This window comes from Falco punctatus, assembly GCF_963210335.1.
Source record: "Falco punctatus genome assembly, chromosome: Z".
NCBI classification, from domain to species: Eukaryota; Metazoa; Chordata; class Aves; order Falconiformes; family Falconidae; genus Falco; species Falco punctatus.
This window is the reverse complement of record NC_137586.1, coordinates 63066015-63083339: the sequence shown is the minus strand read 5'-3', so window position 1 is coordinate 63083339 and position 17325 is coordinate 63066015. Positions and strand designations below refer to the sequence as shown.

Sequence of the window (17325 nt, the reverse complement as noted above, 5' to 3'; positions counted from 1 at the left end):
AAAACCACAAGAGAGAAGGGTGGCTGAGGAAGCGCAGGAAGCAATATTCCTGGCACCATGTCAGCAAATGAATGCAGAGCTGGCGGGCACTTAGAGCCATAGAATCATTGGGGTTGGAAAATATCTTTGAGATCATCATGTCCAACCGTTAACGCAGGACTGCCATGTCCATCAGTAAACCGTGTGGCTAAGCACCGCATCTATGTGTTTTTGAAACAGCTCCAGGGCTGGTGATTCCACCATGTCCCTGGGCAGCCTGTTCAATGCTTGGCCACCCTTTCAGTGAAGAAATTTTTCCCAATACCCAATCTAAAGGTCCCCTGGCATAGCTTGAGGCTGTTTCCTCTTGTCCTGTCACTTGTTATCTGGGAGAAGAGACCAACCCCCACCTGCCTACAGCCTCCTGTCAGGGAGCTGCAGAGAGCAATAAGGTCCCCCCTGAGCATCCTCCTCTCCAGACTGAACACCCGCAGTTCCCTCAGCCAGTGCTCATACAGCTTGTGCTCCAGCCCCTTCCCCAGCCCCGCTGCCCGTCTCTGGACACGCTGCAGCCCCTCAATGTCCCCCTTGCAGAGAGGGGCCCAGACCTGAACACAGGGTTCAAGGGGCGGCCTCAGCAGTGCCCAGTGCAGGGGGACGGTCACTGCCCTGGTCCTGCTGGCCACCCTGCTGGGGACACAGGCCAGGGTGCTGCTGGCCGCCTGGGCCCCCTGGGCACACTGCTGGCTCCTGCCCAGCCGGCCGTCACCCAGCACCCCCAGGCCCTTTCCCACCAGGCCCTTTCCAGCCGCTCTGCCCCAGCCTGTAGCGCTGCGTGGGGCTGGTGTGACCCACGGGCAGGACCCGGCACTGAGCCCTGCTGAACCTCACACCACTGGCCTGGGCCCATCGCTCCAGCCTGCCCAGGTCCCTCTGCAGAGCCTCCTGCCCTCAGGCGGGTCAGTACTCCCCCCAGGTTGGTGTCATCTGCAAACTGACTGAGGGTGCACTCGATCCCCTCATGCAGATCGTCAATGAAGATGTTAAAGAGGACGGGACCCAGTACTGACCCCACCAGCTGGATGTAACTCCAGTCACCACCACTCTCCGGACTTGGCTGTCCAGCCAGCTTTCATCAAGTGAGAGGTAGATCTGTCCAAGCCATGAGCAGCCAGTTTCTCCAGGAGAATGCTGTGGGTGATGGTGTCAAAGGCTTTACTAAGTTTCAGGTAGTCAACATGCACGGCCTTTCCCTCATCCATCAGGTGGGTCATCTTGTCATAGAAGGAGATCAGGTTTGTCAAGCAGGACCTGCCTGTCATAACCCCCTGCTGGCTGGGCCTGATCCCCTGGTTCTCCTGCACATGCTGCATGATGTAGCTCAGAATGATCTGCTCCATAACCTTCCCCAGCACTGAGGTCAGGCTGACATGTCTGTAGTTTCCCACATCCTCCTTCCCGCCCTTCTTGTAGATGGGCATCACACTGGATAACCTCCAGTTAACTGGTACCTTCCCAGTTTGCCAGGACTGTTGATAAATGATGGAGAGTGGTATGGTCAGTTCCTCCACCAGCACCCTCAGCACACTTGGGTGGATCCCATCCAGCCCTATAGACTTCTGGACATCTAATTGGAGCAGCAGGTCACTAACTGTTTCATCCAGGACTGTGCAGACTTCATTCTACTCCTCTTCATCCCTGGCTTCCAGCTCAGGGGGCTGAGTACCCAGAGAAGAAATGGTCTTACTATTAAAGACTGAGGCAAAGAAAGCATTAAGTATCTCAGCCTTTTCCTCATCCTTTGTGACAATGTTCCCTGCTGCATCCAGTAAAGGATGGAGATTCTCCTCGGACCTCCTTTTGCTTCTAATATATTTGTAAAAACATGGCAATGGCCAGTCTGAGCTATAACTGGGCTTTCACCTCTCTAATCTTTACCCTGCATAACCTGACAACTTCCTTAGTCCCCCAGAGCTGCCTGCCCCTTCTTCCAAAGGTGGGAAACTCTCCTTTTCCCCCTGAGGTCCAGCCAAAGCTCTCTGTTCAGCCAGGCCAGCCTTCTGCCACATCAGCTCATCTTTTGGCACATGGGGACGGCTCGCTCCTGCACCTTTAAGACTGCCTTCTGGAGCAGTGTCCAGCCTTCCTGGACCCTTGGCCCTTCAGGAATGTCTTCTAAGGGACTCTGTCAACCACACTTCTAAACAGGCCAAAGTCAGCCCTCCAGAAGTCCAAGGTAATGGTCCTGCTGACCCCCTCCTTACTTCTCCGAGAAATGAAAACACTATCATCTTGTGTTTGCTGTGCCCAAGATCTCCTCTGACCACCACATCACCCACCAGTCCTTCCCTGTTTGTAAACACCAGGCCCAGTGGGGCATCTCCCCTGGCTGGGCAATGACCACCTGTGTCAGGCAGGTATCTTCCACACGCTCTAGGAACATCCTGAACTGTTTCCTCTCTGCTGTGTTGCATTTCCAGCAAATGCCCAGTAACTTGAAGTCTCCCACAAGAACAAAGGTAGTGATTGTGAGACTTCTAGCTGCTTGTACGTTTCGTCCACCTCTTCATGCTGGTTGGGTGGTCTGTAACAGGCCCACCAGGATATCCCCCCTGTTGGCCCTCCCCCTGCTTTTTACCCATAAACATCCAACCCTGTTGTCACCATCATTCAGCTCTAGGCAGTCAAAACACTCCCTGACATACAGAGCTAGCCCACCACCTCTCCTTCCTTGCTTATCCCTAAAGAGTTTGTAGCTAGCCATTGCAGCGCTCCAGTTATACAAGTTATCCAACGATGTTTCTGTGATGGTGACTATGTCAGTCTCCCTGCTGCATGGTGGCTTCCAGCTCCTCCTGTTTGTTGCCCATGCTTCAGACATTGGCATAGAGGCACTTCAGCTGTGCTGTCCATCTCACATCAAACACTGGTATGCCACTCTGAGGCTCATCTCTGATGATGATTAACAATTTTGTTTTATTCTCTTCACCCTTCCAAACTTTCTCAATGAGCTCTGTGAACTCCTGACCTGGGATCCTTTTCCCACTTTCAGATAGGTGAACCCTATCAGCTGCCATGTAAACTGACCCATGACCAAACCCCCCAAAATTTAGCTGGTGACACCAGGCTCAGAGCCAGGTATTGATCTGTGTGACCTGATCAGATGCCCCACAGTTCCCTGCAACTGGCAGGATAGAATAGAACCCTACTTGTGCTCCTGATCCCTCAGCCATTGCCCCAAGGCCCATAGGTCTCTCTTGATTGCCCTCAGACTTCTCATTTGGACTTCATCATTGTCTGCTTGGGGATTTTCTATTAACATCCCCACCCCAGGCCCCAGGGAGGCAGCAGGCTTCCCTGTGGGTTGTGTCCAGCCAGCGCATTGGGCCCTCCGTTCCTCTCAGAGCAGAGCAGAGCCGAGCCGCCAATGACAACCACCTTTCTACTCCTCCTAGCAGAGCTGGTCGTGAAGCCTGGGGGTGACCGACTTTCCCTAGGCAGCTCCTCCACCCGGGATAAATTTTCATTCACATCATCATTTTACTGGCCCTCAGGTTCCAGAGCTGCATACCTATTGTGTAGGGGCAACAGGTGAATCACCTCCCGGCCTACTTCACCTTCCCAGGTACCCGAAGGAAGGAGTTTCATTCCTTCTCAGCTCTTAGGAGCACCCCTTCTGCCTGGTGGTGAGAGGGTAGGGCAGCCTCCGCTTCTTGTGGTGTGCCCATGCAGTGCATTTACCTCAGTGACAGCAGAGAGCAGCTCCGCCAGTCTCTCTCCCTCTCTACTCCTTAAACCTTTCTGCTTCACCTTTCAGCTCTGCCACCGGGCTGAGCAGATAGCCCACCTGCTCTCATCTCACGCAGGTGTTACCCCTGCTGCCCTCCGCTAGCAGCGGCAGGCTCAGGCAGCCCTGTGGCTGGGACAGCTACATGTTTGCCTGGAGCCCTGTCTGGGTTGCCACGTGGCTTCTGGCACTGGCTTTTGGCTGAGTGGAAACCATGGCTAGGTTTCTTCTGGGGGCGGGGGGCAATGGCCACTACCAGGCCTCACCCCCTGGAGCCATCGGGAGGACAGCCACACCATGGTCCCTTGGGGCTGCTTTTGCACATGTGAGGTTTGGCCGCCTGCACTCCTGCGTTCATGGTTTCACCGGTTCACAGAAAGCTCCCCACAGCCCCTTGGCGTGCAATGCTCTGCTTTGGAGCACCTCTGCAGCAGTAGCACGTCTCAGAGGCTTCCTGAGATGCTTGCTGCCAGGAAAGACTGAGATGGTGCGTGGTCTTTGGCTCAGCTCCTATTCAATAACAGCTCTCTGACAGCTTATTTCGAGGCTCAGAAAAACAAACAGTGCATCTGTGTGAGAAAGAGCTCCAGTTTGCACTGGAGCCTCAAATTAGAAAGAAACAGCTTTGACTTGGCCTGAAGGATATTTCTAGCTCCTTGGCTAAATAATAAGGCTTTTTGTGTATTTATTGCCCAACTATAAACATTGCACTGGGAAAATCCAACTTCGTATGAAAGGATCCATTTGTTTTAGCGAGCCTGCCTGGTTTGACCAGCCTAGTCCTTGTTGTTAACCCTTTTATTCCTTCTGCCTCCTATCTCCCATAAGACATTTGTGAGGGAGGAATGGGAGATTCAAACACTATAAAAAATTGTTTCTGTCAAAAATTTATCTTTTCCTGCCCCTTTATTAAATTCTGCCTCCTCTTCGCTCCAGCACACTCATATCAGCTCAGCTTTGGTGAATTTATTTGATTTCCTGCTCTTTTCTCAGACCTGGAAAAAACTATAGCAGCAGTAATCCTCTGCTTCCTCAGGCACTATAACTGATATAGGAAGGAGGAAAAAAATGAGGGAGCTATCCTTAAACCTATCAGAATGAGATGGAGAGAAAGTTCCTTAGGTAGACAGAAATTTCACCTAGGGAAAAAAATAGCTTTAGAGGAGAGGAGAAATAATTATTTTCTTCCTTGGGATCCATCACTGACTGAATATTCTGCATGGTGGTCGAGCAGGGCAGGGAGCCAGGCAGACAGAGGAGGTTCCCACCAGTGCTGCTAAAACATGCACAACCCGCATCACAACTAGGCATGTGTCGAGAAATGGCTCTTTCTGGGGCTGGTAACCCATTGTGACCTGGTGGGCTAAAAGAAGGGTAATCTCAGTGCATTCCCCCAAGTTCCTTTGGATATGGCCCAATGTGAAAATTACTTGGTTTCTGCCTGAGCTTAAGTAAAAAGATTATATTTGGCCTCTGCAGGTGCCAGTTGACTTAAAAAATGTCCAGCTCCAACTCATCTGAATATCTATCCATCCTTTCTTAAAAAGCGAAGTTCAATCAGCCTCAGAAGGTGAGAGGAGAAAGGGGGGTTGCAGGATGGTTACCAGTACAGCAGGAGGAAATGTGAAGGGGAGGGCATAGTGGGAAAGAAAGGCTACGATAACCACCTTTTACAAAAATCAATGACTCACAGGATAAGTAACGAGGGACAATTTGCCATTTCTCCTGCAGGAGAAAGTTCCAGGAGATACCCACTGCTTCCCCGCTGCTGCCTGGGAGGCCCAAGTGCTTCTCATACAAGCACACAACAAAGCTGTGCAGCAGGCTTCCACACAGCCTCACTAAGGCAGAAACATTTGCGGGTGAGACCCCAACAAGAAGGTGCCCTTGCTGGGCCTTTCTAGCCCCGACAGGGCTGTCGTGCTCACCTTGGCACGGATGGCATTTTGGCCAGATACCGTTCCTGCCAATTAGAGGTGACAGGGGCCGCCAGGCAGAGGCCTGGGAGAGAGGACACTGGGAGGGGTGGGCTCTGGGTCAGGTCAGTGCGACAGTTCAGACAGCAAAGGGCACAAAGGTTTTGCATTATGAGCTACATTCTTCTAAGTGTGTTGTGATTTTTCAGGTCCCATTTCGTAGCTCTACAGCTGTATACATGTACTTAGTAAGCATACTTCTCACACACACTCATCAAGACGCAACACTATCCCCAAATTAGAAAGCATATCCCCAAATTAGAAAGCACCGAGTATGTATTAGAAACATCCGTCACTTTAGATCCTGATTTTTCCACACCACAAGTTAACAGTGCAAGTAACCCCCATGTTTTTTCACAGAGATTTCTATCGACAGATGCAGTCCACCGCCGTGGCCAGTAAGAGCACATGATGGATCCTCCTGGAAGGCATCTCAAAACCCACGGAAGACAGGGAGGTGATTAGCGACAGCCAGCAAGGGTTCACCACAGGCAAATTGTGCCTGACTCCCCTAGTGGCCCTCTGTGGTGGAGTGGCTGCATCAGCAGACAAGGGAAGAGCTACCGATGTCATATACCTGGACTGCTGTCAGGCCTTTGATATGATCCCCCACAACATTCTTCCCTCTAAATTTGAGAGGGATGGGCTTGATGGATGGAGCAGGAACTGCCTGGGTGGCCATGGGCAAAGAGTTTTATAGTCAACAGCTCAGCATGCAAGTGGAAACCAGGAACAAGTGGTGTCCCTCAGGGAGGGGTTTCTACTGGCACTGGTAGTACCTCCACTAAGAGCAGACAATGGGATTTGGTGCACCCTTACCAAGTCTGCAGTTGACACCAAGCTGAGCAGTTCAGTCGCCAGAGGGACCTTGACAGGCTTGAGAAGTGTGCCCATGTGAACCTCATGAGGTTCACCAAGGCCAAGCGCAAGGTCCTGCACCCGGGTCGGGGCAACCTCCTGGTATCAATACAGACCGGGGATGGAGAGCAGCCCTGCAGAGAAGGACTTGGACATCCCGGTGGGAGAAAAATCGAACTTGTACCAGCGATGCGCACCCACAGCCCAGAAAGCCAATTGCATCCTGGGCTGCTGGGTGGCCAGAGGGGCAAGGGAGTGGATTCTCCCACTCTGCTCTCCTAAGACCCCACGCGGAGTATTGCATCTGGCTCTGAGGCCCCCAGCATGAAGCAGGTCCAGGGGAGGCCCACAGAAACGATCAGAAGGCTGGAACACCCTGGAAAGGCTGAGAGAGTTGGCCTTACTCAGCCTGGAGAAGGGAAGGCCCCAGGGAGACTTCACTGTGGCCTTTCCATAGATAAGGAGGGCTTGCAAGAATGATGGAGAGAAACTTTCTACAGGCCTTGGTAAAGCCAGGACCAGGGGCAACAGTTTTAAATGTAACAAGGGTGTGTTTAGATCAGATTTAAGGAAGACATTTCTAACACTGAGGGTGGGAAGACCCTGGAACGGGCTGCCCAGAGCAGCTGTGGATGTCCCATCCCTGGAAGTGCTCAACGTCAGGTTGAAGAGAGCTTTGAACAACTTCATCTAGTGAAAGATACCCCTGCCCATGGCAGGGGGTTGTACTAGATGATTTTGAAAGGTCTTTTCCAACCCAAACCGATCTGTAGTTCTGTGTTTCTATGAAAAACTACCGTGGGATAGTTTTTAACATGACGGGAACAGAAATTTGAGGGGAGACATCCTTTAAGGCAGAAATAGGGTCTCATAACTTAATCAGTGCATTTTTTTACATTCTTACTAGAAAAACAAGCTGCTACTAGATAAAAAAAATTAAGAAATACCTGATTATTTAACGTTCACATATTACAACTGACGTCAAGAACTCATTTGCTTTTGCCTAACTACCAGGTACAACTACTCACACATGCAAACACCTTTGATTTTGGACATTGAATTCTGTACTTCAAGTAGAATTGCACTCTATTGTTTGCAGCCTATAGTAAAAGCCCAGAAGAGTAAAGAAACTTATCATTATGCCACCAACTGCATGACACCAGGTGTCAGAGTTCTAGCTTACAGCCACATCAAAGGTATATGACATGCAATCGCATTCTAGTTTACCCTTCTCTTTCCAAATACAAGCTAAACGTTCATATGCAGTTCCGACTGCTGTCTGGTGTATAATTTTTCGTGCTGAAAGGCCCAACCCCGGTGCTCTGGGGTTATTTGGAAGGCGTTTGATCCCTCAGAGGCATTTCAGGCAGATCTCTTAAAAGGAGAACAGCACTCACACGCTGTCAGCTTTGTTCATTAAGTGCAAAACTGACTACGTAAGAATTTAAGTTACATAGAAGGCAGATTTCTACCCATGAGGAGTGATTTTGGTTGCTAGTTAAACTTCTTTCCTGCTTCCTCCTGCCAAGAAAGTCCGTAGAGAACAGCATCACACAGATCACGAGAAAGGCAGGAGAGTTCCCAGAACAGTTCACACTGGTGTGGGAAGCGTCTGGACAACGTGTTTAAAAAAAGACATGACAGAGAGACTTGTGAACAACATATATGTAGAACATAATTAATCGGGACAAGGTAGAGCTCTTCCGCCGTCATTCTCCATCTCAGAGCAGCAATAGAAAGAGGTTACCGCACTAAACGTTGTCGTCATGCTCCTCATACTTCGCTGTGACAGCTTCCTCAAGGTGAACGGCTGCGCCACCCATTAAGGCAAACATTGGGTACATCATGCTAGAGCAGTTCACCTTGCACTCATAAAGGCATTTCATACAGTCTGCATCGTAAAACTCCACCTTGCCATTGTCACAATCAAGGCAGATGCCCAAGCACGATGGCAGGGGAAGGATTCTGCTTGCTGGATCCTTGGGGGCAGCAGGTGTCGTGGGGATGAAGAACTTCTTCATGCCTAAAGTGACCAGGGTGCAAGGCTTCGATGAGTCAAAGAAGGTATCTTCACTCCCACTGTCATGACCACTGTCTTGCTCGTATCTGGAACAGAAAAACAACTGTTTGCTTTTGTCAAATTCCACAGTGGGAGCAGTGATGTGAAGTGGAGAAAACACTTCCATAAGATACGTAACACTACACAACTACCTGGAAAACCTTGTGGGGTAAAAATCTACCTAAGCCAGGAGGGAAGATGCCTGTCGTAGGTGGAGGACACTCACATGGGCCACTTCAAACAATAACAGCTAAACACTAATACGGATGAGACCATAGAAGGCTTTACTAAGGAACAGGTGTATCTGAGTGTACTCATGCTAGGCAATCATTAATGAACCTACAGGAACAGTAAATTAGTTAACTTGAGAAGTAATTTAGCGAAAATGACTAACCATTACAGACAAGATACATTTAACTTTATTTACATAATGTTAAGCGACACCAGTAAATGCGTTTAACATTACGGTTGTTCTATGAGTTTTCCACACCACTGCTGTATTACATTGCCTTTTAAAATTCACAACACAACACGGTAGGCTTAGGGTATTGGTGCATCTGGTTTGTTTGGCTTGCCACTTTGTTTGTTGCTTTTAAAGGGCACTGCCTGGAGGCTTCCCCGAACCCCTGTTTCCCAGCTGGTTACTGGGGAAAAGTTTGTAGCCAGCTTTGTTCAGTCTACATGCTTTTCCCCCTGCTTCTGTCCCCAGAAGAAGTCAGACTGCAGAAGCAGACATTCTTCTGTGCAGACAATTCCTACCTAGATTTGCGTTTCTGGTGGGAGGCTGGATGTGTGTCAGCTCAACTCTTCCAGATATTTGTGTGGATACGGAAAAAGAAATCAGGAAATCAGGACCTAAGTCCTCACTTTGCAAAAAGGCTCCATCTGACTTTAAGCAGCTCAAGACATTGGCTTTCTTACACTTCCAGGAGGAAGCCAATACATTTGTCAGATTCCTGGAAAAGTTCAGAGTCCCCAGCAGACAGCCTCCCAGCCTGCAGTTCTTAGGCACGTCCAGGCTTAGTACAACTGTAATTGAGAGCTGGAAATCTTTTTGCTCGTTTGTCCACTGTCCACTGAGCTTCTCCTCAGTTAGCACTCCAGTACCACACGCAAGCACACAGCCTGGGATAAGCCAGTGGCTTGGAATCCACCGTGACACAAGCTACAGCAAAGATACACAGATGTGCACAGTGAACATCGTACCTCTGAACGGCTGCCAAACTTGGCATGCTTAAGGAATGAAGGCGGAGTCTTACTACTGACAATTAAGCATTGCTTCAATCTTGCAATATTTGTATTTTTTACCTTCTTGCTTTAAGTGACATATCTTGACATCTATAGAAACCTGATTTCTACCCTCAAAAGAAAGAAAATAGGACTCTGGGTAACGAGCACATTTTCCCCGCTAACTGTAGACGATGAACAGGACAACCTGCTTACACCGTATCCTTCAAGCTACTTTGCACTGGTTAGGTTCACCTTGTGTACTAATGGAGGCCAGAACCGCTCTTTATTTGTATTTTTAAAAAGACATCTCCTTCTATAAAACATGTATTAAGCAAGAGTATGCAATTTACCTTGGGCTGGTCACGTCGTGGCTATTATGGAACAATTTATTTATCTGGTGGCTAGAAACAACTCCCACTTTCACCAGGTATGAATAAGCTTCCACGTGAAAAGCCCAGAAGTGCTTCCCTTTGGCAATCCCAGTGTCACCAATGATGTAATCCAAGGTTGTGTAGCATCCGACCTGCAGACGCTCAGATCCCAACAGCAGAGGAAATCCAGCCCTGCTCTCCACAGAGGTTCTTCCTGGGTTCAGCAGGAGATGTTCACTGTTGTACCCACATTTGTCATCAAAAAGAAAACTGAAAACTGAAAAACAGTATCCCAAAAAATTTTCCTCTTAGTTAGGTATTTGGCCTCCTGTGCTTATAAACTACATTTGCATATACACTGGCACTGGGATTTCTCACTTTTGAAGGCTACCAGGAACATCATGCAATTTAACACAGTCTCAGCATGCTACCTGCTTAACCCATTAACAGTGCTTCTAAACATTTATGCAACTAGTAACTGTATAGTCAAAGTCTGGGAGCTACTGGAACTACGTACATACAGCTCTCAACACCGACAGACACAGATCCAGCACCTTGCGGAAATAAGAAAACCCCATACCTGGAGCTGGAGGAGTACGCAAAACAACTTCTCGGCTCCAAGGGCTACAGATGGAGCCTTTATATCCGCGAACTCTAAAGGCATAGCTGCTGTCATCATCAAGATCAGATATTACTTTGCTCTTGCTGCAAACTTCGACCTGCCACATCTCAGTCTCATCTTCTCTATTAAGCTTACGATATTCAAGGACATAGATATCAGCCGAGTCGACATTCCCAGGGCATTCCCAGCTGATCAGAGCTTTGTTGTATATTCTGCTTTGCTCTTCATTGATCTCTGGTATTTCCAGACCTGGAACGACAGATAACCCTCACATTTAGATACACCTTGGTTTGGAATTCATATACAAGCCCTTTGTTGAGTGGCTACAGCACCATGAGTCGCAGGGGGGAATCTGGCTCAATTCATGAGTGCAGATGAGGATGGTTCTGGATGTGCACTTAAATAAAACCTTCGCTTTCTGTTTTTGCTTTCACAGTTGTATTGTTCTACTGTTTCTACTGGCAGCTAAAAAAGCATATGAAAACTATTCTTTTTTGTCGTGCAACAAAAAGCATCTGCAAAGACCTAGTATTACTGATCTACAATATTTTGGAAGCCAGTGTTAACTGGCACTGAAAGCAATGGCGTCTTAGCTTCGTTACCAAAGCTGAAGCTTCATTACCATTGCTGCCAGGTAATGCCTTGTGGATCACAGAGACAGAAAGGACAACACAAGTCACAAGACTGACTTCTGCAGCTGCAGCCCTGCCTAAGTTTTGCCTCTTTCAGAGCAGCCCTTAAAGCTGTAACTTGGCAATGAGCTGGTGCGCTCGCAACTTACCATTGGAATGGAAAGACAAGTCACCAAGGATCTCCTCTTGCTTGGCTATGTCCACCACAAAGTCTTCAAAAGTAGCTCCAGCTGCTGGCCGGAAGCTCTTCAGAGATTCGGTAGCTTTTTGGATTCTGACAGCGCAGAAGCAGAGGCATGGCAGAAGAGAGAAAAGGGAATTCACGTGTGTGCATTCCTTAAACGAAATTGCTAAGCTTTGCTTTCCAAAAAGTTCCATCTTCATATAGTTACTGATACCTCCCAGAAAGTTCTGCCTCTCTAGACAGAATTCAAAGGCAACATTTAAAGGCTGTTTGTACAACCGTGTAAAGGTAAGGAACAGGCAATTCTGTTGGCAGAGCATTTTAACAATTTGAGGCATTATGCTCAAAGAGCAAAATAGGTGTGAAGCACTCACGGAGAGCAGCCATTAAGATGAAAGCGTTTAAAGCCGGAAGAGACATGTTTGATTAACTTGCAAATACCCGATACAATCTCTGAGCAAAGGAATGCGGCAGTGAGCTGAACAAGCCACCCTTCCACTGCAGTCCTACTGAGGGAGGCTCGGTGTTGCCACAGGACAGGGCCCCTCCTGCGTGCTGTTTTTGAACGCACACTCTAATTACTGCTACTGAACGGTACCGGGACCACCTCCTGAACCTCTGCAAGACATTCCGTACTTTGCTAGCAGGTGTCAAAACAATACGGCTGACCAGACATCCTGGAAGGGTACCCGTCCCTCAAACAGAAGGTAATTCAGATACCTGACGTGAAGTTGTTTTGCTGTTTGAACAAAACAAGATGGATCAGTTTCTTTAAGCACTTCTTGGGCATATCCGACAAGGCCATTATTTTCCAGGAGCCCCTGGTATTCTTCTGCTTGCATTTGCAATTTCTCCAGCCTTAAAGTCTTAGAAGCTTCAATTGCCCTAAGGGCTGCAGACTTCTTCTCTTCCAGGACATGAAATAATTTCTCAAAACTCTGAGATGCTTCTTCTTTAGCCCTTTCACTGTTGCACTAGAAGGGAGCAAAAGACACTCAGACAGATTCCACAGCTGCGGCTGTGTACAGAAACATACATAAGGTTGTTCAAGGTATCACAGCAATCTAGTCAGGTGCTTGACAGACAAGACTAATGAGCTCTGTTATGCTCTTTGGGACTGACAACGCCATCAGCGCTGCACCCAAGCTAGCCTTTAGTGCCCTAACACCGAGAACCAAGAGCAGGAAAGTGTTCCTCTGACTGCGCCTTGAGTTATGCATGGCATTTGTCTAAACAGCTCATGGAAAAGCAAGCAGGTCAGTCTCAAAGTCTTTGTGCCCAAGAGCTAGGTGCTCTTCCACCTTCCCCCATCACCCTGAACCGGAGGTCCAGCCCAGTTTCTCACGGATGCCCTCAGAACTGTAGTGCTACCTCTGACTAGTGCCCTGAACAAAAGGCACTGAGAAGCACTAAGACACTCATGAGTTCTGTGTTTTCCTTCTTTTCATAGTCCTGAAACTGTATTTGCCCTTTTGGTCGATTACTGAATATTCACAAAGGTGGTTGCTGCAGTATTTTCCACACAGTCCTGTGGTCTAGTTGTGCGTAAGCCGTGCAGATAAGGGTTTCCCCACCTTGTGTGAATTCTGCATTTGTTAATGTTGAGTTTCCTCTGCTCGTTTACCTGATCACTTAGTCCTGAGGCTCTCCTGCAGCTCTTCATTCACTCCTAGACTTGAATGTTCCCGAGTAGCTTCATAGGTAACACAAATGTGATCCTTTTTTGTTTGCTTGCTTTTCCAGATCTTGCAAAGTTGTGAGAGTCAGAAAATCTCTTTCTGCTGCTAAAATTGGTTGTTCCTTCCACTTTTTTTCCTTCTCGTTTAATAAACCGTGACTGGCTGGGCAAGCACTGAAAACCTTTACACGTTACTACGCTGTGTTGAGTAGGTGGCTGACGTTCTTGTGTGTGTGAGCCCAGCAGTCAAACAGACCCAGGAGACAGGATTCTCCCTTCAGTAGCTGTGATTCTCCCATTGCACAGTCACCATTTGCCTGTTGATCTATGAAACCCAGTGTCAGCTGAAGGCTGTAGATCACAGCGTTGAATTTTCCAGGTGTTGTTCCCAGGCTAGATCTCCTTCCACAGACAAATGCATCATTCTTGGTTCCTCTGTTTCAGAAACTGGTCTAAACTAGAGGTTTTGCGTCATGGTTAGCACTGCCCAGTTCCACATTTGGATGCACCTGGACCAATACCGTGGGGCTGCAGCGTTTTGTTAGTTCATAGAAAGATGCATAATCTGGAACACTCCATCTTGGACACGAAGACGGTCTCTCAGACTCATTTATTAAAAGATAAATTGAGATTTACTGGTTTGAGAATATAGAAGTAAGATATAAAAAATTTGTCCCGTCATCCGCCCCCCCCCCCCATTAGCTTTATCTAGCTTTATCTTACTTTCATTTAAGATTTGCTGTGCTATGCAATTACTTACTCTACTGGACAGAGCCTGATACTATTTTAAACATTTATCTGCCTTTTGGTATGTCTGCTTGTATTTATCTCATTCTGAGTTTAGAAATGGATTTGGCTTTTGGTATTACTTGAATACTTAGGATGCATTCATGACAGTACTCTGTGGTGCTGACTCCACCTTATTAAATGAGCCCCCCCCCACTGTCAGAGGCACTGACAACTCACTGTCAGAGTTGTTCGGCTACAATGGAAGCGTCACGTTTCAGAACTACAGTTCAGCAGTACTCGGCTATCCAGATACTTATTTTTCCAGAACAATTTTCTTCCTACGGAACAGCACTTTACAATGTAGACTAAGCTAAGAATGGTGTGGTATTGTGTGGATCTTTGTGCAATATAGCTGTTTGGTGACTACTGTGTGATTTGCAAAGCTCCATGCAGGATTGAATCATGTAGACACTTTTTAGATATCTAAAGCTTTAAAAAAACAGCCTTGTTTAAAAATATCCTGAAATGTAAACATGATGTGTGTGGTTCTTATTCTTTTTTTTTTTTTGAATAAAAGCTGAAAATACAGTAGCTGGGTCGTTCCCATTATTACATTGCAGCTCTGCAGTACCCTGGCTGGAATTGTATTTCTTACAATCGATGGCAACAGGTGACTTGCAGGGAAAAAGTTCTCAAGCGTGCCCATAAACCAGTCGCTCTAATTTGAGGAGAGGCTAAAGAATCTAGTTTGTCCTAATTGCCACATCAGGCTTTTACTTAAGCTGCTCTTTAGGAACTTGGCTGCCTGAGGGTCCCTCCCAGGGAGGGGAGGACTATGTGTGTGCAGAAGAGTGTTGGCTCTTGGTCCTTTTCAAGGGAACCCACCCTTTCCCTAACGGAGGCAGAAGATGGCCCTTAGCTCTGCAGCTGAGCAGCCCAGCCAAGAGACCTGAGTGCGGTTGGACGGAGCTGCCTTTCTCTGCAGTTCTGCAAATTGGTGCCAGTGCTGGAATCTGCGTTTATTTGAAAGTATGGTGTTTCCATTTGTCAACGCTGCTGCTTTCGGGATGCTTTTAAGTTCCAGCTTATGGTGGCAGCTGCCTTCAGGCCTGCTGTATGTGCACCGGCGAGTGCTGGAGGCTGTATTCACAGTGAGTGTCCTGTGACCTGTGCTGGTGTGGTTAAAGCAGCCGCAGAGCTGATATACGTACGTGTATGCTCTGGGACAGCAGGGCTGGAGCTCCTGGGGAAGCAGGAGTGTTGAAACCAAGGGCAGTATTCTGCTGCATTTTCTCAGCTTTCCTGTTTGACTGCCATCCTCACGTACGTGGTTCAAGGACACAAAAGACATGTTCATTGCTTGAAGTGGATAAAACCACAAGAGAGAAGGGTGGCTGAGGAAGCGCAGGAAGCAATATTCCTGGCACCATGTCAGCAAATGAATGCAGAGCTGGCGGGCACTTAGAGCCATAGAATCATTGGGGTTGGAAAATATCTTTGAGATCATCATGTCCAACCGTTAACGCAGGACTGCCATGTCCATCAGTAAACCGTGTGGCTAAGCACCGCATCTATGTGTTTTTGAAACAGCTCCAGGGCTGGTGATTCCACCATGTCCCTGGGCAGCCTGTTCAATGCTTGGCCACCCTTTCAGTGAAGAAATTTTTCCCAATACCCAATCTAAAGGTCCCCTGGCATAGCTTGAGGCTGTTTCCTCTTGTCCTGTCACTTGTTATCTGGGAGAAGAGACCAACCCCCACCTGCCTACAGCCTCCTGTCAGGGAGCTGCAGAGAGCAATAAGGTCCCCCCTGAGCATCCTCCTCTCCAGACTGAACACCCGCAGTTCCCTCAGCCAGTGCTCATACAGCTTGTGCTCCAGCCCCTTCCCCAGCCCCGCTGCCCGTCTCTGGACACGCTGCAGCCCCTCAATGTCCCCCTTGCAGAGAGGGGCCCAGACCTGAACACAGGGTTCAAGGGGCGGCCTCAGCAGTGCCCAGTGCAGGGGGACGGTCACTGCCCTGGTCCTGCTGGCCACCCTGCTGGGGACACAGGCCAGGGTGCTGCTGGCCGCCTGGGCCCCCTGGGCACACTGCTGGCTCCTGCCCAGCCGGCCGTCACCCAGCACCCCCAGGCCCTTTCCCACCAGGCCCTTTCCAGCCGCTCTGCCCCAGCCTGTAGCGCTGCGTGGGGCTGGTGTGACCCACGGGCAGGACCCGGCACTGAGCCCTGCTGAACCTCACACCACTGGCCTGGGCCCATCGCTCCAGCCTGCCCAGGTCCCTCTGCAGAGCCTCCTGCCCTCAGGCGGGTCAGTACTCCCCCCAGGTTGGTGTCATCTGCAAACTGACTGAGGGTGCACTCGATCCCCTCATGCAGATCGTCAATGAAGATGTTAAAGAGGACGGGACCCAGTACTGACCCCACCAGCTGGATGTAACTCCAGTCACCACCACTCTCCGGACTTGGCTGTCCAGCCAGCTTTCATCAAGTGAGAGGTAGATCTGTCCAAGCCATGAGCAGCCAGTTTCTCCAGGAGAATGCTGTGGGTGATGGTGTCAAAGGCTTTACTAAGTTTCAGGTAGTCAACATGCACGGCCTTTCCCTCATCCATCAGGTGGGTCATCTTGTCATAGAAGGAGATCAGGTTTGTCAAGCAGGACCTGCCTGTCATAACCCCCTGCTGGCTGGGCCTGATCCCCTGGTTCTCCTGCACATGCTGCATGATGTAGCTCAGAATGATCTGCTTCCCTGGCACTGTGGTCAGGCTGACAGGCCTTTAGTTTCCCATATGCTTCCTGCCCTTCCTTTAGATGGGCTAACCTCCAGTTAACTGGGACTTCCCCAGTTTGCCAGGACTGTTGATAATTGATGGAACGTGGTTTGGTGAGTTTCTCCTGTCACTTCTTCCCTTATTTAGAAAGTGCCATGTATCAGGCATCCCCTGATACTTCAGGGTGTTTATGCAGGGGTGAAGTCATTCATGCAGGTTTTATTAAAATTTTTTCATGCCTCACAGGGGAACAGCCACACCATTACTGAAATTAAATCTCAAATTGTTAATTGGTGGGTTTTTTTTTTTCAAATGACAATAGAGTCTATTTTAAAGAACTTCTGAGACAGAAATATAAAGATGAAGAAGGGTAAGACTAGGACTTTTTATGAGAAAAAAGTCATGTAAAATACCAGGTTTGTACTATTTTAATTTTATTTCAGTGCACT

General features: G+C 48.6%; 1 protein-coding gene across 3 annotated transcripts; it reads right to left on the bottom strand.

Moving 5' to 3' along the window:
* Nucleotides 1-5304: 5304 nt before the first annotated feature.
* On the bottom strand, nucleotides 5305-12767 carry LOC308056434 (E3 ubiquitin-protein ligase TRIM36-like). Of its 3 annotated transcripts, XM_080371819.1 has the most exons (5): nucleotides 12419-12767; nucleotides 11664-11788; nucleotides 10841-11131; nucleotides 10240-10537; nucleotides 5305-8706 (listed from the first exon to the last, which is right to left on the bottom strand). In XM_080371819.1, exons 1-5 carry the CDS (start codon nucleotides 12538-12540, stop codon nucleotides 8352-8354), a joined length of 1191 nt encoding a protein of 396 aa, XP_080227945.1. In that variant the 5' UTR covers nucleotides 12541-12767; the 3' UTR covers nucleotides 5305-8351. The 3 variants fall into 3 exon arrangements, 2 of the variants coding, with proteins under 2 accessions (XP_080227945.1, XP_080227944.1); XM_080371818.1 differs by having other exon boundaries at nucleotides 11664-12547; XR_013924833.1 differs by lacking the exon at nucleotides 5305-8706 and adding an exon at nucleotides 8749-9967 and having other exon boundaries at nucleotides 10151-10537; nucleotides 11664-12547.
* Between the last annotated feature and the right edge of the window lie 4558 nt (nucleotides 12768-17325).